This window comes from Halichoeres trimaculatus, unplaced genomic scaffold, assembly GCF_033239565.1.
Source record: "Halichoeres trimaculatus isolate MK-OKI-2021-1 unplaced genomic scaffold, fHalTri1.1 fHalTri1_scaffold_10, whole genome shotgun sequence".
Lineage (NCBI taxonomy): Eukaryota > Metazoa > Chordata > Actinopteri > Labriformes > Labridae > Halichoeres > Halichoeres trimaculatus.
In genome coordinates this window covers 28887555-28912076 of record NW_027437187.1, presented here as the reverse complement: position 1 = coordinate 28912076, position 24522 = coordinate 28887555, and the positions used below count along the sequence as shown (strand labels likewise).

Genomic DNA, 24522 nt, shown 5'->3' with positions numbered 1-24522 from the left:
AACATTTAGTTAGAAATGGCATTTTTGAAGCATTAACATTCCCATTAGAGCTTCATCATTTCACAGATATAGTTTGTTGTGTCAGTTTTCACTTCATCTGCCTTCATTTTTATTTTTCTGACGTGTTTGTTTTCCGAGGTGCTACTGAGACAATTTTCCTGCCAGAACATTTAATTTCAACCCAACAACAGCAACAAAAAACATAACCACACACTCGACAACAGCTCAAGGCCATTTTCTCATCTCTGATAGTCTGACAGTTTCTTGTCAGTTTCTTATTCTTTTCTATTTTTGGCAGGACAGAGGAGACAGGAGGAGACAGAGGAGTGAGGACACAGAGTGAAGAGGAGAGGCAGACCTTTGTGACCGCTCTGTGTCTGCAGCGACTCAGACAGTCTGTGGGGAATCTGAGCTGAAACCCAAACTGCTGCTTTCACCATCTATCTGTCCGTCACTCTGCCTGCCTGTGTGTTTTTCTTTCTCCAGGCTCTGACTGTCACTCAGCCTGCAGCTTAGAATAACTGCAGCCACTTCCCATCAAGCACTACCATCAGCAACTGGGCCAGACCGGCTCAAATAGTGCAAACTCTACAAACTCGGTATAACCCCCAAGTAAGAGACCATGACACATACTGGAGCTGGTGTGGTTCGAGTCTTAAGAGAGATTATATATCCCACATGGCCTGAGCCTTCAAGAAACCCCCTGGAGAACAGCACACATTGCAAACTTCAGTATCAAACAGGATGAATGCTACTGAAAGAAAAAATAATTTGGACAAAGAAAGAAAAATCATATCCATTAGTGGTTTGAAGGGGCGTCAGTATCAGCAATCAAACAATATGTTTCAAAACAAGTTAAAAACTCCTCACAGGGGCTTTAATGAGCTGGTCAGCAGTAACGTTCCTCTATCCCCCAAGATCAAGCAAATTAAGAGAAGGATAGAAACTTTAAATTGACTGGGTTTCTCTAATCTTCATACTGCTCGTTCACATTACATGTCCCATTCATGCACAGATGGTGCAGCTTCAGGGGCAGTTAGGGGTTATGTGTTTTGCCCATGCACACTTCGGCAGTGAGTGTCCAAAAGAGGAAGGACTGACTCTACCACTGAGCTACAGCCGCCCCCGCAACAGCAAATATGCAGAAAAACTGATTGACCCAACAGTGTGTTATAACATAGGATGTCCAGCAGATGGCACCATATTTTAATGTAGTTAGACTTTGCTGTTTTAATTAAATGATCTAATGTGGTGCTTTTTTGGAAAAAGACAAAAAAAAGACAAAAATGTGGGTCTTACGCCTGATTCTAGATGGGAAAAAAATGACACAACTGTGCAGTTGCAATAATCAAATGAACAATGCATAGACAGTTTTGACTGCTGTACACTTCCTTTTTGTTTTTTAAATGCTCTCACCTCAAATACTTTCTTTTCTTTTCTGTCCAGAAAAAAAGGGAGAAAAAAGGTAATCAGTCAGGTGTAACAGCTTACATCATCCCTCCACTTCTACTGAGTTGAAAGCCTTATTCTGTCCACTAGAGGGTAGCATGACTGTGGTGTTAGTGGGCTATGAAGTGAAGTGCTGACTCACTGTCAAAGAAACCTGCAGTAAAAACACACAGTATGAGGTACCTTCATGCTGCTACGGTTGGATGTAGCACTGTTTATTTTTACTCCTTTCACAGAGTCTCTCAGAAGCACAGCTTGTTAGAGTAGATAGTAGTTAAAGGGAATTTAAGTCACACTGACCTAATTTTAAACCATTTAACTAGGTTTTACTTTGAATTCCAGAGGAAAAAGGATTTTTTTTAAAGGAACCAGACACAGGTCAATTTAGGTTTCTGAATTTTCATCCACTCTGAAATAAATCAGCACATGAAGATTCAGCTTTAATGGGGACATGGTTTAAATCAGGGTTATTTACCTTTGCATGGGTGCAGACAAGGACAGACCTGACAGCATTGGCCCTCATTTTCAGTGTCCCCCTGCTTTGTGTTAAATCAGATAACTATAAAAGAAAGGTTCAGGCTGACTTTTGAGTCCATACAGAAATCAGTGTGGACCTCCTTATTATCCTCTCAGTGTGGCGCTGACAGTTTGTGCTGAGACGCCCTCTGCTGCACTCTGAAATGTGCCAAGCTCAAGGTTAACCAGGAGGGAGACCAAATGAGGAAGCATTGTTAAAGAACAAAGAGGCTCTCCTCTGTATTCTCCCTTTCTTTCTATCTGTGTGTGTGTGTGTGTGTGTGTGTGTGTGTGTGTGTGTGTGTGTGTGTGCGCGCGCGCGCGCGCGTGTGTGTGTGTGTGTGTGTGTGTGTGTGCGTGTGTGTGTGTGTGTGTGTGTGTGTGTGTGTGTGTGTGTGTGTGTGTGTGTGTGTGTGTGTGTGTATGTGTGTGTGTGTAGAGAAACTGTCCTTTAATCTCATACAGATTATTTTAATAAGTCCTCCACATTCACAGCTGAAGAGCGACTGAATTCAAACATCATCTGAAGCCTTAGAGGAGATTGAGAGTGCCTGAGTGACGTTTCGAAGGGTCTAATCCAGTTTTACTTATAAATCCTGCTAGAATATGCACACAATGTATGCTATGAAATGTCTTTTTCCTGTGTCACAGTGTAGCTGTTTATTGAAGCCTTTGTTGGTTTCCAGAACACAACCTGCAAACCTACAGCAACAAGAATAGTGAAAGTTGCAAGCTGACAACCCATCACTGACACTTCATATATCTTTGCATGTTGTATTCAAAAAGTTTGCGCTATATTCATGTCGTCATTGCAACTGCAAAATCTGGATAATAGCAACTTGTTTGATGCCAGAAACATATTAGAACATATGTGTCTGTTAGCTGTTTTAGAAATCTCCCTATGTATCTTCCCTTCAACACGCTCAACGATAAGATTTATAAATATATGCAGTAAATGCTGTTTGAAGCAAATAGTACCACAGCCTTGGTGAAATTATTAATACAAATATGTCATAGAATAGAATAGAATAGAATAGAATAGAATAGAATAGAATAGAATAGAATAGATTAACAGATTAAAACAATAACCTGGTGGTCCATTCTCTCAGGCTTATTTTTTTTTATTTTCTTGTGTTTGTGAAAATTTTGTGACTTACAATGACATGAAAATGCAAAATCTAACAAGGGACAGTGAAAATTCTAACTTTTTTGTCACTAGAATAATAATATCTTAATAAAACTTAAAATTAAAAAAACATCCTGGTTAATTGATAATTTGATCAAAATACATTAGTCTTACAGTAACTTTTTGTATCAGTTAAAGTGCCCGGCAATGGAAAAGAATCTATGATATGCCATTAAATGGGCTCATTATGTGTAGGTAGTTTTGAGGCATATTTAAGTAAAAGTTAAATTTAAGTTTATTTTGATTAGTACACAAAGGTTATGTGGTCAGTGTAGCAGGTGCCAGTAGTTCTGAGGTAGGCCTAGGCCTAGATACCAGGGGGTACGTCTGCAGCATGACACCAGTTGCTAGACCAGTGGGACAGTCCCTTTAAAGGTCACCAGTACACCAATATTGAGGTTTTTTAAATTAAAAAAAAAAATGAATATAGGCTAGTAGATTAAGATAGAATTCCTCTGAGTGTTAACTTTGTTCTGGGATAGCACTTATTCCGCATAGTGTGGAAAAATGTCCAGAGTAATTACAGAACTTTGTCTAATTTTCCGTTTAATTACTTTATTTTAGATTACTTCATTTTAAATTTTAAGACTTTCAAATGCAGCTTTGTGCAGTTTGGTCAAATCCCGTCTTCCCCTCCCCTCTTTCCTTCTATCCCTCACCCCCAGTCCCCCCGACACCGCTCCGCCCCACCCCTACCCACTAGGCTCTCCCCCTCGCGCATACCGGTAGTTGTCATGGCGATGGAGTCAGCCCCGGCGTCCGCACCGGGGGTTGTTGCCATGGAGATCCCGGTGCGAGGTGCGCTCCCGGCAGTGGAAGAGGACGAGGGCTTCGGCACTCTTAAGCCGGGGTCCGAGGAGCGACTACGGCACCGCCGGGGAGGAGGGAGACGGCGGTTCGGGGTGCCGTTCAACCGGAGCAGCTACTACATGCTGATAGTGATCGGGGAGATCGGCACGGAGCACCAGCTGGACGCCGCCAAAGCGCAGATAGAGCGGGGTAAGTGATGGAGGAACTACCGGTCTGAATCTGTGGATGTTATCTGTTTGGCAGCTGTGTGACAATATGCAACTTTGTGAGGAAAAGCCGAGAAATAACATTAAAGCTTGAGTGAAATGTTTCGACGCAGTGCTTGGAGTAGTATCTGCTGCAGCATTGCACCATGGGACACCACGCATTTCCCTTTTCCCGAAGTGAACTCTATGACTGTAAAATTGCAGTGTCAAGTTATGGCTGCAGCAGAGGGCTCTCACTTTATGGCATTCAGCCTCCCTCTCACTTTACCCTAATACTGTACTCCATCTCTGATTAAAGCATGCATTAATAATGTAGCAGACATTAACAGACTGGAGCGATCAGTGTGGCTAGATATGTTAAGCAAAAGATTAATTTAAAGCATGCATAATACATATGTGGGTGTCTGTATTGCAGCAGTTGGAGCAGGCTTGTGTGTTTATGTCTCTGCTCGTCATGGATGAGCTGTCAAGTGCCCTCAAACCAGTAAACAAACCTTATCTGCAGCCTGTGCTCAGCATCTTCTCTGGTATTAAAAATGAAAACACACATAGAGAAGCTCTCCGCTCCCAGCTGGACTCTTATTTTGACGCTCTCAGGCGTCATTACTCAGCTGAATACCTCTGCAGTCATTCTGTCAGTGTGGGCTGTCTGAAGTTTAAAGGGATTTGTGGAGCAGTTGTGAGGGATGTTGCTGTGTGTGGACCGAGGAGTGTGTTGGTCAGCAATTTTTTGTGCTGTGCCGTTGCCACTCTAAGCTCTTCTCATGCCAGATGATCAATCGCACTTTTAGATGCCAATCTGGCGCCATAGCAACCCTATCCCCCCCTGACCTCCTCTTACCACCGTGAGGGACTTGACAGCACTGTGTTGAGCTCTGTATCACACCTCCTCATCCCACTGCAGCATTGACTCTTCTGTGTTTTTAAGTGTGACTCAGTGTGACTCAAACTAAATGACCTGCTGTTGACTCTCATTACATGGGAGCATCAGGGTCCCACTGTGGGCCATGCAACAAGTCATCCACACTGCAGTGCTGCCATCAAACTAGGCGGAATTGATTTGACATTATCTGAAATTATTATGGAAAAATAGTGAAATATCACATTATTTTTTTTCCCTTCTTTTTAGAAATACAGACAAAGATTTGCCTTTGGTTGCTCTCTCAGAAATAATGTCAGAATTTAGGCCTTAATGGAAAAAAACAACAAAAAGGCAATGTTACAAGAACTAAGTCCTAGTTTCACAAGATTGTTTTCCTAATGTTAGCGAGATAGAGATTAAAACTGTAATGTTACATGATCAGAGTCAAAATGTTACAAGATTATGGCTGCAGTGTTATGAGATTAAGGTTGCAATGTTACAAGATTAAAGTCTTGAAATTATAAGATTAATGTCCTAATGTTTAAAGGCTAAGTTTTGCACAAAAAAGTCATCAAGTCAGAAGAATGAAGCCACAATATCACAAAATAATGTCAAAGTTTGATTACAATAAAGACCTGATATGACTAATATGACAATATACCCTGTTTCAACGATACATTAATAATGGAAATACATGTTTTGAATGTAATCCCAATTTAAGGATGTATATGGAAAGTTGCTGCCAAGTATGTACAATGAATTTGGAATTTTATTATTTATTCGTCATCATGATATTATGATACTATGAGAATCAATTGTTCATGTATGTATAATATTCTGTCTGGGTAGTGAGCACAAAAAAAAGGGACAAATGTGTCAATATTTTCTGGAACATTAAGATATGCAACATTGTGTTAATGACACCAACTGAAACAATAAAGTATTTAAAAAAAAAGATTGAAGACCAAAGTTGTAACGTTAGATGGATAAAGTAAAAAAGTATATTACAAGCTCAGAGTCCTGGTGTTTTTAGAATAAAGTCATTCTGTGACTGGAATAACGTCACAATGTTACAAATATTAAGTGATAATTTTGCGAGACTGAAGACTGGATGTGACAGTAATTTAATCACAAAGCCAAGTCGAAATGTCATAAGATGAAAGTCCTAATGAAAAAAAGGTTACAGTCCTGATTTTATGAAGTTAAAGTTGTCGTATTAGGTGACCAAAGTTGTAATACATGAATACAGGCGTGTAATTTTAAAATCAACATCCTAATTTTCCAAGAATGAAGTTACAGACATGAATGTTAGAGTGTTTCTAGATGAAAGGTGTAGTATTAGTTCAGTACAGTCGTAATAATACAAGATTTGAGTCATAATATTACCTTGTTTTACAAAAATTAGGGTGTTATTAGGGGTACACCGATTTCAATTTTCTGTCCGATCACCGATCACTGGTCTGCCTGACCTGCCAATACTGATTTGGGCCAATACAGATTTTTATTTTTTTTATTTCTTAATAACTGATAGCACCTACCTTCAATGTTCCCATCTTATTTTATTGAAAATCATTGAATAATACCTTTGAAACAATAAAATCTTAATGTTTTAACTTAAACAACAAATAAAGTGTCATGAGTTTTAGGTCTCAGAGCAAAAACCAACAATGGCTGGCTGTCAGACCTTCCCAGTGGTATATAAGATCAGTTTCATATGTAAGGAAGGACTGATCACCGATCACCGATCACTGATCCCTGATCACCGATCCCCCAAAAAGAAGAAAATTGGTATATCTGTTAAGAATTTTGTCACAAAGCCACAAAACTTAAGTCCTGATGTTATGAGAATGAAGGCGTAATGGTACAAGATCTCTTAATGTTAAGAGCTACGAGATTGAAGTTGTACTGTTACAAGATTACAAATGTAACGTTACAGCAATGTTTTGACAGGTGTGCTACTTTAACCAAAGGGGGCACCAAAGTCAGAACAAACCAGAAGTTCCTGACAGGAGCTTCATAAAACAAAAGGCCAACTTCGAGCATTTTGGTTTTACATTTCTCAAGATTATGGCTGTAAATTAAAGTTAATATAGGTTTATTATGTATTTCTAAACATTTGTGATTTAGAAACTTTAGTATAACCACAAATTAGTTTGTGGATTTTTAAACTTTTTAAGCCTGGAGCTATTTTAAACCCAAGGTAACAAAAAGCCCAGGGCTAAATCTTTAACAGGTTTAGTTTGGGTGTTTGGCAGCACTTTGGTTCTTTATTTATTATATATTTATTTCCTCCCTCCCTTCTGAAGCTTATTCTACAGCATATTTGATTTCGTTTTGTTTGTATATTGATATTTAAACTCCTCTCCCAATTTCCACCCTGTTTTTCTGTTTACTCTAGCCCTCTGTGTTCTCTCATATCCCTGCATGAAATCCCTAGTACGCTTTATTGTTCCAAGAGGAGAAAATGACTCTCCAAACATCACAAGCACGCCTTGAGCTTGTGATCCGGTGTTTCTGTCAGACCTGTAACACCTTTTAGGTTTAGCAGATCAGGAACTTGGAAGCAGTGAAAGAGAAAATTAGTGTGACTGTGGGTCTGACACTGAGCTTAGAGAGAGCTCTCACCCTCACTTCATGAACCAGGAGTGAATTCAGAGTCTTCACTGGTTAAAACTTTGATCAGGGCTGTAACTCTTCCTGTTGCATACAGGTTTCTTTTGGACGGGTTTTCTGCAGCATTAGGCAGCCATAAAATCTTCGGCTGCACCTTAACATGGAAAATGATGAAATTTTTTACCCACAGTCCCTCAGCCCCCAATGACACACAAAAACTGGATTTGAATTGAACCATTTTTTGAAATTTCACATCTCCTTGTGTTGTAGTACCAAAAAGTGGCCTCCTGTAAGTTTGCGAGTGGGTGTAAAAACTTTGTGATTTTGCCCTTCAGGTAGCACAATAAATCTGGTAACCAGCTTTTATTATTACAGTTTTTACAGAGTTCAAGTTTTAAAGGTGGGCTGACAACTCTTCAAACCAAACCTTCACTAGGAATAAGGGCTTTGTTCTTCTGAAACAGTCATAACCTTTTCAGATCTGAAAAACGTTGACTGTCATTGGAAACAGGTTGATTCACTCAGTTAGGAACCTTCCTGACCAGAGAGGATAACTCAAATACCCCCGCAGTTCAGCTGTCAAGATTGTTCCTTGTTCTTCGTAAGTTTATGAGAGTGCTCTCTGCTTTATATTTTCTGTTGTGCCTTGTTTTTTTTCTGGTTACTGTCCCTCAAAGCTGGAGGGGAGAAAACATTCACTACTGTTATGATTCAGAAAGAACTGCAGTCATAGTGGGCGTTTTCTCCCTAATGGTTACAGAGCGCAGCAGCAATGAAATACAAGAGAATAAACTTGTACTATAATCCAGACAGAGCAGACATTTATGTTTTATCAAGCTGAAGCTGATTCTTTCACGAGCGAACATCGAGGAACCTGAGCCTCTAACGGCAGCATCAGTCTCTGTCTCACAAACAGTGATTAAGAAGTTCATAACCCGTGTACGTTTTGATGTGTACGTCTGAGACTCCCTGCAGGGTAATCTAAAGGTAAAAGGTCAGAAGAGGTTTTGAATCCGTATTAACTCAATCTTATCAGGTCTGTTATTGTCAGAGGATGAGCTTAAGTGGCTTATTTTACCGGCTACAGAGCTGTATGTAGGTATTTTACTCAGCGTAGACTCACGTGTCGGTTAATTCATTGTCATGACACCCTTCACAGCAGAGCAAAGTGAGTTAGAAAAAGAAAACAAAGAAAGTGATCAAAAAAGGGACAGAGAAGCATTCAGATAACATCTGGTGCAAGTTTTCCTGATGAGATGCTGAGAGGATTGGTATTACAGAGGAAAGACATGAAAACCATGAAACTGTTCATGTTTCAAGGACAGAAACAAAGAAAACATCTGTCTTCTGTGGGATCAAAATTTAATAAACTAACCTACAAACTTCAACCTGTTAAAGGGCTACAGAGCAGCAGCATACAGTGCCATAGCGGCCAAGCCAAGGCTTTAAGCCACTGAAGCGCTGCACCTGGATAATTAATTGACTTGCTGCGAATTACCGTGTTGGATGAATTAAAGTCTTAGACGTATTCACTTTTTGAACACCCAGTTCATTTATTTTTCACTTGACGCTCAAAAAGCAACCAGTAAACCACACAACCACAAACAGAACATATTTTTCTTTTTGAGTGCCACACCAGACCATACAAACAAGGTTCCCTCGGCTGCATGACGGGAATATGGCTTGGAGGCACTTCTGTAATGCTTTACAAAACAAAACCCAGATCTGTTTTCCTGTGGAGAGACTCCCGTTGTATTCCCACCATGCTTTTATTCTGAAGTTATTTGGTAAGCAAAGTTGCTTCCTTGGCTTTTTGTTTAACCCAATGAGGTATTCTTATTAGAAAATAAGTTGTCATTAAACGCATTGGCAACAGGTTACATGTGTTAATTATTCATCATCATCAGGTTACAAGGATTTATTACCTCCCACAAGTAGGTTATGTTTTTGGGAGTTTGTTTGTTTGTTTGTGAACAACAAAACTCACAAAATAACAAACAGATTTTGATGAAATTTTCAGTAAATGTTTAAAATGGGATAAGGAAGAAATGATTAAATTTTGAAGGTGATCCAGATCACTGGCTGTATCCAGGACTTTTTTAAAGGATTTTTTATCATTGTTGTCATTTCACCATATGTGTATATAACTCCACGATAAATGGTCGAATTGCTCTGCAAAACAATACGAGACAAGGTCACCAGAATTCCTGATAAATGCAAAAGTACGATTCAGATCCTGGCAATATTCTGGATACTAAGATCTGGAATATGAAATATGTACTGGGTCATAGTAATTTTCAACACTGTTAGGTAACAAATCATCGTACAAACCTGCAACTAACACCAAATTGTAGCAGACAGTCTGCTGAAAGGGAGTATAACATTAAAGTAGGACTCAAGTGTTGTGTGACAATCACAGTATGCTTGGCGGAGGTCTGCGCTCTCTGAGTGCTTTTCTAGTTTTTGTTTTGTTTTCATTTTGTAAAATCTCCCTTTCCCTTTGCGTTTGCATTTGCATTCATCCCTGTGCCCCTCTCTTTGCTCAGCCATTGTCTAAGTTAAGCACCTGCTCTGATTTTAAAACCAAGATCATTTCCTGACAAGACTTTAACACAAGTATAACACTCTATAAATCCAAACATACATTAAACTGAGACATATGTGATTAAAACTATTATTTTGATAATCAAATACCATGGGCTTAGGGGAGACTTAATCCTGTACAATTTCTCTTCTGCCCTCCTCTTAGTCAACAGATGCTTTGTGTCTTGCTACATGTTCTGGGTCATAAAGGTGCACTGGTTACCCAAACAAAAGAGTGTCAAAGAAGTAGGGCATTTTTGATCAGTTATTTTGGTAGGGAGCATAACTGTGTATAATCCACACAGAGCAGATTTTAATTATTTATTTATTTAATTAATTAATTTAGTTATTTTGTTTAATTTAGTTTATTTAATTAAATTTAATTAAATTTTATTTTATTTTCATAAATCTCATTATTTGAGTCATAAGAAAAATAAAAGCATTTACTTTTCTTTTCTATGTCCACCCTGTTAGGTCATAGACCTTTTCAGTATGTTAAACTTTGACTTTCATAACTTGTTGACTAACGACACCCTCAAAGATGAGCAGATTGAGACTCACTACAGAGACCTGTTTTATTCCCATCACTCCCTCTGTCTTCTGTAGATACTATCATTTTTTAAGGATGATGACCAGAATGAGAAGATACCAACATCAGAGCAGGAGGTTGCCATCTAATTTGTCTGCTAGTGCTAAGAAAAACATTGGCCAATGAATGCTAATGAATGGGGTGATAACAGTGACACAGCGATTCTTGGAACAGACTGCAGTCTGCAGTTAGGGAACAGTTTCTTCTCAGCTGAGGGCAGAACAAGGTCTTCAAAGTCTTATTTTTTCTTTTTGTGAAAGAAGAGATTGTGGCACAGGGGGACGGATTTGAAAAATTATAATAATCTAATTTCTTGCCCAAGCCGAACAAATCCACAAGTGGATAAGATGAGAGAGGTGTGTGCACTGGTTTGTACCCTGCTGGATGAGATCTGACAAGTTCTCTCTGAAGTTTGACTCAGTGCGGCTCAGCAGGATCTGATAAAGCTGCTGTGTGTGTGTGTGTGTGTGTGTGTGTGTGTGTGTGTGTGTGTGTGTGTGTGTGTGTGTGTGAGAGAGAGAGGAAAGGAGATGGATACTGAGTGTGAGTGTGTGTGATGTTGAGCAGTTCATTACTGAGTCATTTCAACTGATCCAGCAAACTTTAATTAGCTCTCATGTCAAAGACTGTTGTTATGTGGGGAGCGTTTATGGTGATTAAGACCGTATGATGCGACAGTGTTGTGCTAACTTTAGCTAATATTAAAGTGACGGATATTTCTACAACGTTATCAGTTAAATTGTCACATCCCTCCATTTTAGGAGTTAAAAGTTATGAAGAGTGCTTTGAGGTATCGTTGTCTGGAGTGCAACCAGTAGTAGAGGGTCCTAAACCCCTAACTGTTCTAATGGCCAGCAGGGGGCGACCTAAAATGTACTAATCAGTCATTCAACAGTAACAATGGTGCAACTGCAATAGTTAAGTGATTTTTTTTTTTACCCAAACAAACTGCACTCCTGTTACAGTTATGTATATATTAACCAGTAGCATGAGATTATCCATCTAGTGCACATTCAAAAACCGAAGTATATCTCATCTTGTCTCACTATACATTTGGACTGTGCGTAGGCTACTTGTATAAAGCTCAAACTCAAGAGCTCTAACAGCTGACGTCGTTAAGTGACTGTATTTATGATGTAAAAATGTACTTCATGAACATCCAGAGTTCAAAACACACGCCAGATGAGATTATTTACATTAGTTTATAAAAAGCAGAAAAATTGCATTAAAATTGTTCTGAAAGCAGGGAGCTAAAAGTATTGCTTGCAGGTCGAAATGGTCTTCTTCATCAGTCTTGATGAATAACAATCCTGATAAAATCCAGATCCTGATTTGGACAAAAAAAATTATCCTGACATATTTTCCCCATATCGCCCCCTAATGGAGAACATTTTCCTTCGTCAGAAGCAGTTTACTGATGTTTACGCAGACAAAGTGATGTTTTACAGTAATCATTAAAAAAAATCGTTAAAGGTGTACCCTTTTTAACCACCAGTGTTGTAGGTGATTGGTAAAGTGTCATGCAAGGCAAGTTCAGTCAGACAACTCACGTTTGAATTGTTTATTTAGCAGCAAATATATTTTATGTTTGGCGTCCAGGCTCCGGCCTCATCACCCCTCACAATAAATTTACATGGTGACATTGAGGAGTGATGAGCAAAACATAGTGAACATAATCCCCCCCGGAGCCTGCAGGTGGTTGCTGGGGTGGTGGTGGGGGCAAAGAAACATGCAGCATTACAATCGCAGGGCAGCCAAGGCATTGACAGGCAGAGAGGGATGAGAGACTCCCCGTTTAAATAGACCGCCCAATTGAGAGAGTGTGATTGCAAGATGGTTATGACGTGTGAGACACGTGGTATGTGTATAGCAGTGCTGCTCGAGTTGACTGCCTGAACTAGCTCGCGGGCTCGCCCCATTTCAGTCAGACAACTCACGTTTGAATTGTTTATTTAGCAGCAAATATATTTTATGTTTGGCGTCCAGGCTCCGGCCTCATCACCCCTCACAATAAATTTACATGGTGACATTGAGGAGTGATGAGCAAAACATAGTGAACATAATCCCCCAAAACAAAATTTAGGAGCCTGGGCCAGGATGTAGAGCCTACTATGTGTGGCCATGGCACCAGCCGCCGTGAGGCCATTCCCCGCCAGTACAGCGCCCGTCGGGGAATATACTATCTAGTGTTCTCTTCTATGTGTGACCATGGCACCAGCCGCCGTGAGGCCATTCCCCGCCAGTACAGCGCCTGTCGGGGAATATACTATCTAGTGTTCTCTTCTATGTGTGACCATGGCACCAGCCGCCGTGAGGCCATTCCCCGCCAGTACAGCGCCTGTCGGGGAATATACTATCTAGTGTTCTCTTCTATGTGTGACCATGGCACCAGCCGCCGTGAGGCCATTCCCCGCCAGTACAGCGCCTGTCGGGGAATATACTATCTAGTGTTCTCTTCTATGTGTGACCATGGCACCAGCCGCCGTGAGGCCATTCCCCGCCAGTACAGCGCCTGTCGGGGAATATACTATCTAGTGTTCTCTTCTATGTGTGACCATGGCACCAGCCGCCGTGAGGCCATTCCCCGCCAGTACAGCGCCTGTCGGGGAATATACTATCTAGTGTTCTCTACTATGTGTGACCATGGCACCAGCCGCCGTGAGGCCATTCCCCGCCAGTACAGCGCCTGTCGGGGAATATACTATCTAGTGTTCTCTACTATGTGTGACCATGGCACCAGCCGCCGTGAGGCCATTCCCCGCCAGTACAGCGCCTGTCGGGGAATATACTATCTAGCGTTCTCTACTATGTGAGGCCATTCTCTGATAGCACTGTGGCCGCAAGGGAACATTCTACGTTGAAGATGCAGGCCTATAGCATTTATTAGATACTTTCTTTAACCCAGCAAACCACCTGATATGCATTGACAGTATTAAGCAGCAAGTAAATCCAACTTTTCTTTCATTAACACTTTCAAGCAGAAGTTCAAGGGCTTTTGAGCAAGCTGGATCTCTTGAGAACCATCATAGCATTGCTAGCAGAAGACAACTAGCAACCCAGGGATTTGAGTGTTGAGGCAGGCAGATGAGCAGCAATGGGCATCCTTGATCGTCAGGGACTGAGGGGACTAGAGTTCGTCTGGCAGGCAGTAGCACAGGCAGAGAGCAAGCAGCTTTTGGAGAACCAGGATCTCATCATAGGTTGGGACCATCGATGATGAACAGGAGGACGATTGATGGGTTGAGGGATGATAATGCCAATATTCCATCATAAAAACAAAGAACAAATAATGGTATTAGTTTCAGCAATAACCATTGACAAGATCTGACAGAGTTTCAAGAATATGGAATACATGTGCTCTTCTAAGTTGAATCAGAATAGTGAGCTCAAATGATAATAAAGGAGAGGCCTAGATTTGGATTTGCCACTGAGAAACTATAAAGCCATGAAGAGAACTGCTTCTGGAAGAAGAACAATAGAAGTCAAATAGGTCTTAATCTCAACACTGACTTGTGCACCAGTGATTTAAAGAGGGGCATTCTTTATCATTGCTTGGAGGATATGCCTTAAGTCATTGAGAGCAGCAGAATGGAAGGGTCCCCAAGAAGAATCTGAGCATCTAATGTAAAACTAAATCCAGACGAGCAAACCATTAACCATAAAGAATCCCCCAAAACCAACTAATGGAGCAGGGTCATTAAAAACTAGAGAGAATCTTAAGTCTCCACAAAGTCATTGCAACTGAAGAGAGATCTAATGAAACCTATATTATTATAACTTCATTGAACATTCCTTGTGGCAACACCATAGCTCTTGCTCCGAATAGAGAAGGGAGTTTGACCTTAACTTACTGAGAATTTGACAAGGTTGTTTAAAGAGCACAGGACTGCTAAAATCTTTTACTAAACCAGTACTCAGATGATTCACAAAACATCTATTGGGGAGAATAAACAGAGCTTTGGAAAGAGCCGGCACGTCACCGGAGTTGAAAGATGCTTCCTATTAATTCCTCGATTCAGCAGGAGTGAGCCTCCTGAAAGAACGAGCGAGGGTGGCTGTCTGCACACCAACTCCACATAGGCATTATTTAACAATTAGGAAATGCAAATGTTTTCACTGCAAGAAAACAAACAAACAAACAGGGAACTCATATCCTGAAGAAAAAGGTGCCTGACCCTTTAAGAATGATCTATAGAGCTAGACATGAATTTGGCTGGAATTCTGGGGCCGGCAGGTCTTGTAACAGTTATCGCACAAAGAGAAGTCATGAAAGAGTCTCGGGTTTTACGCCCAGTAAAGCCAGCTTGTGAGGTCAAGGAAATAGGCTCTGAAGTTTCAACAGGTTTTTTTTTTTTTTTAAATATATCATTTTCATTTATAATTAAATTTATTATTATTGTGTATTATTATCATCCTGTATTCATTCATTCGTTATCTTTATTAATAAATAATACTTATCATGTCATGAGTATTATATTTGTTTTTATTTTTTATTTTTTATTTTATTTTTAATGCCACAATAGATATAACTTAAAACCCAATTCACATTTCCACTGGCTAAAGAAGACATAGGACATGACAGATTCAGAGCACGGATTGAAAGAAGAGTCAGATTAAGATTCTTCTTAACATTTTAAAGGACTTCCCTGGCTGAGTCCAGAAATTAGATGTTTCCACAACATTCATCTGTTAATGAATTATCATTTGCAACGCATTGATTTTTTTATTTTTTATTTTATGTTATTATAATTATTTTTATTTATTTATTTAATCATTTATTTTTATTTCATTTCATTTTAATTATTTATTTATTTATTTATTTATTCATGTATTTATTTATTTATTTATTTATTTATAAATCATTATTATTCTTTATTTATTTTAATTTTCTTCCGGTCTCACAGTCTGACATAAATGCACTGGCAGAGGTGAAAGACAGCAGCACTGTCTTCAAACATACCCCCATGCAGAGGAGCAGCAATGAAACTCTGAGAATTGGTCATAACTGCATGACCTCTCCCAATCAATTAAAAACAACTGAATGCATTGCAATAAAACACTGAATATATGCCTTTGGTTTTATTATTATTATCATTAAACTATTATTTATTATAACTATTATTATTTTATTTCTATCATTATTTATTCCTCTATACCTTTGCTATTTCTTTATCTATTTTATTTATTAATTTATTATAACTATTATTATTTTATTTCTATTATTATTATTATTATTATTATTATTATTATTATTATTATTATTATCATTGTTTACTTCTATACCTTTATAGAAGGTATAGCATATTTCTTGTATCTTATATGCATTTCTTATATCTATTTAATTAATTTATGTATTTTTAAAAATATTATAATTCATAAATGTATGTATTATTATTTATTTATTTATTTATTTAGTTTAACTGACACTGAATTGCCTTGCTGCTAAGATAAACTTGCTTTTATCTTTTATTTCTTTATTTATTTGTTTTAGAGAAAATGTCATACATTTCAGCTCTTAGCATTCATATTCAGGCATTTTATAAAAAGAGGATTTAAGACATTTAAGATCTTAAATTCAAATTATTGGATTTTATGATTAAAGGCTTTATACCTTGCAGATACCCTGAATCGAATCTCTGAATGTCCACGACATCTTGGCTGAAAGATTGAGGTGCTCAAAGAAAGAGCCACCATAGATGAGAATGAGGTCTGATAACATGGCAGAGTAACAAATTCCTCACTGTATTGAGCATAAACTGCAAGCAGGTTTTAAAACGCCCAAAGCCTTATAGATTCTGCCATAGTAAAAGTTTTACAGACCTGGCTCACTATTCTCAAGAACCTGCAGAATTTTATGCAATCTACAAAACTTTTGTCTGCAAATCCGAACCCACGCAACGTAATCTTTACCAATATAATGTCAAAGCCTGTCAGAATAAGAGCAAAGATAATACGCATGATAAATGATAAAGTAACTACATCTTGCACAACCCCCGTGTCTGCTCGGATACGACAATACATAAATAAATAAATATATAAAAATACATTAAATAAGTAAGGAATAATTACAACACAAGCAGGAGAGTGTTGGCTGAGGGGCTTAGACCTGCGTCCTTTGAATGACGGACCAGTGGCGGACTTTTAACTTTATCAGTTATGAAGGCAATTGAAAGCACGAGGAGATTACCTGCAGGAATTATTCCCCAAAGAATCAAGAGCGACAGGCAGCAGGGAGCAGGGACCGAGAGCCAAGGCAGGGGCTGGGACTGCAGTTCCCAGGGACCTTTGCGGCGTCAGTGGGAAAGACCGGGGCAGGTACAGCAGACACGGGAGAGCCCAGGTAGCTCACATGGCGAGAAAGGAAGTCCATGGCATTCACTAGGCATTTCTGACGATCAGAGACTCCCCCGAGATGTGAAGACAGAGGGACGCGTCTATGGAGGTGTCAGGACCCGGCAGCTCCGATCTCCGGTTCGGGAGAAGCAGAGTGAGGAGCAGAGCGCGCGCTTGAGCTGGAGCTTTACCTTCCCCCTGGAGGGCCCGCTGTTCGCTGTGCCTTCGACACCCGGCGTCGAGGCATCGGGAAGGTTTGTTGGATCAGCAGATGATCAAAACTGTTAACGGCTGAGGCTGACCAGGAACGTTAAGCTACGGCTTACAGCTCTCCCAGGTTGAGGTGCATGGGCAGCCCGGCAAGTCATTTGCTGGTAATGTAGAAGGATGATTCATTCATGGAGCAAACTTCGCCGACCGAGCCTGGGTTTCAGGAATAAGCCAACGTCCGCCTCTGAAAGTCGAGACTCACCCTTTGAATCAGAAACGGCGAGAGACACCGCGACCTACGCAGCCAGAAGGTAAAATCACGAGCGGCAAAGAAACATGCAGCATTACAATCGCAGGGCAGCCAAGGCATTGACAGGCAGAGAGGGATGAGAGACTCCCCGTTTAAATAGACCGCCCAATTGAGAGAGTGTGATTGCAAGATGGTTATGACGTGTGAGACACGTGGTATGTGTATAGCAGTGCTGCTCGAGTTGACTGCCTGAACTAGCTCGCGGGCTCGCCCCATTTATCCAAATACCAAATATCAACCCCTCATAATCAGTCCAGTCTTAGTTCAAGCATAGCCTATATATTGCATTAATCATATCCAACCCCTTGCTTCCAAAAGTCTTTAATTCCCCCTTTAGCTCAGTTTGTTAACAGTTTTGCGGACAACAGATGAAGTTTGTCATCCATGCCTGTTTGTTTCGATTTGAGACATGCATTGCATCATGTGGTTTTGCTTCTACTGCCAAACACAGCTGCCATTGATGCAGGTGTCAGCATGTAGACTTTGATGTATTTTTACATTGAGTAGGGCCCCACTAAAAAGTCAGCAATAAGTGCCAATAAAAAGGGGCCCAAAGCAGCAAAAAAAATGTATTTTTTTTTTAAATCTTTGTTTGTATATTTGAGTTGGTAGAGACCAAAATCAAAGCTGAAACAGAGAGTTGATCCACTCATTGATTGTTTTCAAACTGGGCCTTTAAAATATTAGATTGTTGTTTCACCAAGTATAAACTCTTGTTGTAAAGACCTGGTGGTTCTGAGGCTGTGTAAGGATGAGCTCTAAGACTGATTATACTGATGAGAGAAACCCGTACTGTGCTGTTGGTCTCAAGACTTATTTAAATGCAGGAACACTTTCTGCTCGCTGACCTTCCCCGCAGCTTAAACAAAGTGAGAAACTGAGCTGAGGGGAGAAGGTGAGGGTGAGAGACGAGACTCTGCAGCAACATCTGGTAAAAAGGTTTCCTCAAGTTCACAAAATACAGAGTAAGGGACTTCACTAACTTACTCCCTGAAACTCTGCGTCCGGCCAAATGGATGCCTCACTCATGTCAATCCCACCCTGCTTCATCATGTTGACCTCAAACTATCTCTCTGTCTCCTCTTCCTGGCAGGAATTCGATCCTGGGATGTGGACCTGAAGTGTTGTGACCTTGCTCAGCAGCTGCAGCTGTTTATAACTCGTCACTCTGCTCACTTCTCCTCGGAGGTCAGAGGTCAGTGCAACTAAGATACTTTTTCTGAGAGAAACAACATACTTATCGATTAGATAGAGTCAATTAGCGCCCCCTCTACTGGCTGGCTGCAGAATAGGTCATGAAGCTGGCCTCTCCCATGCTAACAAATGGAACATGGGTCAAACTAAAAATACACAAGATACACATCATGTACATTTTGCAAGCATGAGTTCTGCCACTACAGTAAAATCTCATCATGCTGAATTATGCCGAGACATTCAGTTGTTTGTGAAGTTTTACTGTGATGCTATAAAAAGGGTAATGAACACAAGCACCAATTAAACTTCTATAACTGGGAGTGTTTGCTCTAAACTGAGGAGTTATTGCAGATTTACAGGTTAGGTCAATGAGTGTTTTGGTCAGAGGGCCAGATATGTGTTTTGGCTCCAGAGGTATTTTGGCTTCACTTTTGGGCAACAGATGGGTGGAGATATGCCATCCTTTTTATATACAGCCTTGCTTTATACATATTTACATTCAACAGTCGCCTCACCTCAGATGTTGTAGATGGATTATTCTTATTCCTCACCTTAAGGAAAACTTCACCCTTATTTGGTTGATAATCTCAGAGCTTTCTGGAGTTTGAAATTCAAAAACCTGTTTCCTATTTGATCTTTGATTTTTTCATGAATGTTTGATGCAGAAAGATTTCACCCAGAAAATGGTTGCAAGCATTACCTTAAGCTAGTAAATATGGTACATCACCTGGCTTCTATCTTTCTAAGATAGTCTTGACTATAGACTGAAAAACCAAGAGGATAAAGGTGTTTGAGTTTCCTAAAACATCATAACAGCATATTCTTAATTCACGGATGACTGACAGAAAAGACTTTCGCGTAATTTTAATCCATCTGCACTGCATCAGAGCTCAGCGCTTGTGTATAATCACCATGGTGACTGCTCAGGGAAGAGTGGACCTGCAGAGTAAGGCTGATGTGTTAGTGTGTGCCAATCTGTGTGTGTGTGTGTGTGTGTGTGTACAAGTCTCCAGTGTTTATGTGGCGAGATGATTTTCAGCTCAGAGCCCAGTTTGAAAGTACAACAGATGCAGAATAGGGGATTATTTCATTCATCTGCCAGGTAAGGGCCTGATGGGAACTAATGTACACACACACACACACACACACACACACACACACACACACACACACACACACACACACACACACACACACACACACACACTTACACACACACAGAATAGAAATTGAACATCCATGGGACAGATTATTACCACACTGGTGGCAGATGCTAAGTAGCAGCCGTCAGCAGAAAGCGACACCAGATTTAATTCCAGTGTTGTAAAAGTAGCTTCAGGAAAAACAGACAGGGTCCTGTGAAACTAAAAACAATATTTGTCTCATTTGTCCATCTGTCTCCCAGTCTGTCCTTTTACAAAGAAACACTCCTCCACTCATGTGAGCTGGAGTGAGTCACCTCCGTTTGTGCTTACGACTGTTTTTATTCATGAAACTGCTGAAAAAAAACAGCTCCATCTGTAACACTGGGTAAAAACAACACCTGAACATATTAACACATCATGGCATAAACATCCAAATCATTTTTATCTCCCCTTTACCTCAGGGGACTCAAGCATAATTATTTTGATATGTCATGGATTTAATGGACTGTGTTGCTCCATGAAAAGCTGTATTGATTCCTGGAAGCTGTATTAGATTTCTATCCCTCCGTCCTGTGATGTCAAATAGCACAGTGGCATATTGGTGGGACAGGACGCCCAGAAGTGTCAATTACATCGTCCAGTGACCTTCAATAGCCTCCCAAAAGACATGACGCTGAGGCCCTGCAGGTCTGTGTGGAAATAACATCTCAGGGAACATCAAATGTAAGCAGAATGTTCATTGCAGGTTATTATTTACTGTTATTCTGTTGTGAGGAGTGTTTTCAATGTTTTCTGCTGTGATCTTTTTTTTAGCCAGAATTGCCACCAGATTTTTTTATTTGTTGTCAGTGTGAAGAAAAAAAAAGCCAAACACACAACAGTTTTTTCTAAAAGAATTCATAATGTGCATGCAGCAGGTAGCTCTGAGAGCTCCCTGCCCTTCCATGTGCTTATGTTGAATGCCAAAGCTTGAGAAGGGGTGAGCACTCCTTTCTGTTTCATGAGAAACCATGGCAGGCAGAGCAGCAGCAAAGATCCCTCCGAGAAAAATGAGCATCACTGACAGGCGTATGTACGACTCCATCAAACCTGACACAGGCGACTAGTTAGTGCATTTTGAAAAGGACACACATTTTACTATTTGTCAAGAAAAAAAAATGAAGCCAATGCAAAAAAATGCAGGTTGTTGTGCATCTAGTTGAGGCTGGCTGTGAAAGAACCAGAGACCACACACACACCAAATCAAAAATGCAGATTCTTACAACAAAAATAAACAAGTTTACAGTCTGGTGCAAAAAATACTTAAGGTGGTATTGCTCATTTCTTTAATTGCACACACTATACAGTTTATTTCACAACTTAGCAGCTTATAAGACACTAGGATTACCAGTTTCCCCAGTCAGGCACAGCTCACTGGCTTAAACTCCGCCTTTTGTCCTCAGCATTTCCAGTACAGCTCCCACTAATGATGGGCTTCAAACACCATATCTGAAACAGATGGGTGATGTCACAGACTCTAAGTCCATTTGTTACACAGCCTATGGTTTGCCAACATGGTCCAGATAAGAGCAGTAAAAACATTGCAGTGTACAGTGAGCTCTTTTATACACTCCAAAAATGTCTTTGTATTTTAAAAGTAACACCTAAAACTCAAACTCTCTCATATATTTCTGTCATAGATACAGTTTGAAGGATCAAACTGAATTTTTGTTAGTTTAAACTGACTTCGTATTCATCCTGTATACATGCAGTGCACAGGGTTAGAGAGTAACGCTGTGTTTTCCTGAAGTGATAAGCAAGATAATATAAAATCACCCCATCCCATCTCCTGTTAGGACTGTGAGGACTTAAGGGCTAAAGGATGCAGGATGCTTCGAGCATTGATTACACCCCCTCCTTTCCCTCCACCAGCAAATCAATAACCCTTCAATAGGAAGCAACCCGATGACTGCGGGCCAGAAATAGATAAGGGGATCGCATTTCTTTAGGTGGGCCGAAAAACTTCTATCATGGGAAACTGCGACAGCACTCCTCTCTCATCTCAGGTGGTTGTAGAGGGAGGTGATAAGGTTAAGAAGGGCTCACTGATAAAACAGGTGAATAAAGTGTATTGATTCTGATCTAGTCTCAACCTGCTCAGGTGCTCAGGTGAGGAACCAAATGAAGCTTATATCTGAGTCTGTGAGATGAGGCGCTAATCAGAGAGATAGCGCCTATGTTAGGCTGACAAACCTTTGTGTTTGACTGCACAGGTGAAAATGTATTCAACTGTACCTTTTTGCTGGTTTCTAGAGGAAAGCTAAATTCAGCATTTCTAACATGGCAACAACAGTCTTAAATCAATAAATAACTTCTAGCTGTACTTTATATGGAAAAGTTGCTGTTAATATTATTAATAATAACAGCAAGTCTGACCTGATTGGTCTACCAGAGCAAATACCCCAGACCCTCCTCCCCGTCCATTCCTCTCCCTAATGCTGGAGAGATTTCTCTCCAGCATCAGGGAGGAGGATGCCAAAGTTGAAGAGCTATCACTGCTTTGTTTTGGGCTTTAAACAGCCAAATAGTTCCATGCACAAGCTTCCCATCTTGGAAGAAGACAAGACTAAGTGACTAGAGTTCATTTATCAAGGAAATGTGCCAGCTACACTCAGTAAAACTTTGCATGTGTGTGCTAGTCACTTCACGGCCCACTGCTTTTCCAACTTTGGACAGTACAACAGAGGGCAAGCGAATAGACTGGTACTGAATCCAGGGGCATTACTAACCATCCACCAACAAACCTCAGACCCTTGAAATGTGAGTATTTTAAATGCTGTGTGCTGTGGAGCAGATGTAAGAGCTTTTCCTCAGTGTCCCCCCTGTCTCTGTGTTAGCTTCAGGATGCTAGCTTTAGCTGCAGTTAGCCTGTTGTTTTAGCCTGTAATGTTACGGTAAACCAGCTTCGCTGTTTTCTAAACATTGTGCACTCTGAGCTCATGGCGCTGCTCTTGGTGACGCGGAAGAGCGGGGCGGTATCAGCGGTGGCTCATTTACATATGAAGGCCACACCCAGTAAATCAGACCGTTCTGAACAGAGAGACTATGAGAGCCTGGAAACAATGCTGCTGTGCTTGATTTATTGGCTTTTTGGACCAAAACATGTTCCTACCATTTGATGAAGACATCAATGATCTATATTAAACTGCAGAAAAGGAGCTTAATATGGGACCTTTAAAGGAGACCAATGATAGAGGAGTTCTTTTTGTGATTTACTGATTCATTTTCTACCATACTCCAAAAATTCCAGCTCCCTTTTGTTCATTATTTCACAGTCTTAGAAAACTTCTTTAACCTTTGAAACATTCCTTTTATTCTGATTGCATTTTTTTTATGTTTAACAAACTGAATTAGTTCAAATGAAATAAATCATAAAGCACCAATTACTCAGCAGCATTTACTTGATTTCTTTTGATGCAAGATTTTCCACTGGTAATAGCTTTTTTTTTTTGCTTCCATAGGAGGGCTGTGAATGAATTAAAACAGCCACTTAAGAAAGTGTAAAGGGGCTGTGTTTTTTCTTAACGTCTAATCCTGTCATTAAATTTCTGATTTGACTGCGTCGTGATATCAACAGCTGAGAAACAGTGTTGAGTTCAGTCTTCCAGTGCCGTGACATTTGCAGTCTCTTTATTTGAATACCTCTCATCTTCACTTCTGAACATGAACACCTTAATCTCTTCTTGTCTGCATTTGATTAAAAGACTTATTTTTAAGCATCATCATTATTAGAGATAACAGAACAGTCTATTCAAACCAAAGCTGGAACAGTTCAATTACATCTTCAAATTTCACAGCACGCTGGTTTTAATAAGAGTTTTCAAAGCACTCTGTACCAGAGCAGAATTAGAAACATGTTTTTTTTTTTTCTGTAACAGCAAAAGCACAAGGTCACATCACATCAGCAATGATAGACTGAGGACTGGAGCAGCACTCAGATTCACTTGCGCAGACTTCAACCAAAGAAAGGACTACTGCTGGATTAAATACATGTTATCTGAAAATCACAGAATTCAAAACGTGTGATAGAATTATAAAAGGTTTCTTCAACACTTTTTTGCTCTCCAAATACCACTCTGGTTTTGTTTTGGATTATTTTGGATATAATTTACATTGACAGTGAGTGAAGCATTAGTTCAGGCAGGCCACAAAGTCAAGCTCAGCCCACAAGACACATTTCCAGCTCGTATCAACTGACAGCTCATTATCTTGGACACAAAATAGACATCCTTTTTCAACAATCTGTATTAGTATTAATTTTGCTAACACCATCCACAAGTGGTTGATCACATATTCATAAGAAGCTATATCTGTACTCCTTTGTGGATGTTAAATATGAGTCATTTTCCCATAAGAAGTTCACGAGGAATGCATAATAAGGATGTTGCCTTACTCTAACCTAGAAGTGGAAACAATACCAGGCAAGTCATATAGATTTGGAAATATCCAGGAAACAAGAGACTGTGAATCTATATTT

General features: G+C 40.0%; 1 protein-coding gene across 1 annotated transcript in view; it reads left to right on the top strand.

Moving 5' to 3' along the window:
* The first annotated feature begins 3880 nt into the window (after window positions 1-3880).
* map1ab (microtubule-associated protein 1Ab) overlaps window positions 3881-24522 on the top strand; it is a 101435-nt gene continuing 80793 nt past the window's right edge. The window contains exons 1-2 of the mRNA XM_074678269.1: window positions 3881-4150; window positions 18761-18862. Coding sequence (XP_074534370.1) covers window positions 3886-4150; window positions 18761-18862 — 367 coding nt within the window. The 5' untranslated portion in view covers window positions 3881-3885. The remainder of the gene's footprint in view (window positions 4151-18760; window positions 18863-24522) is intronic.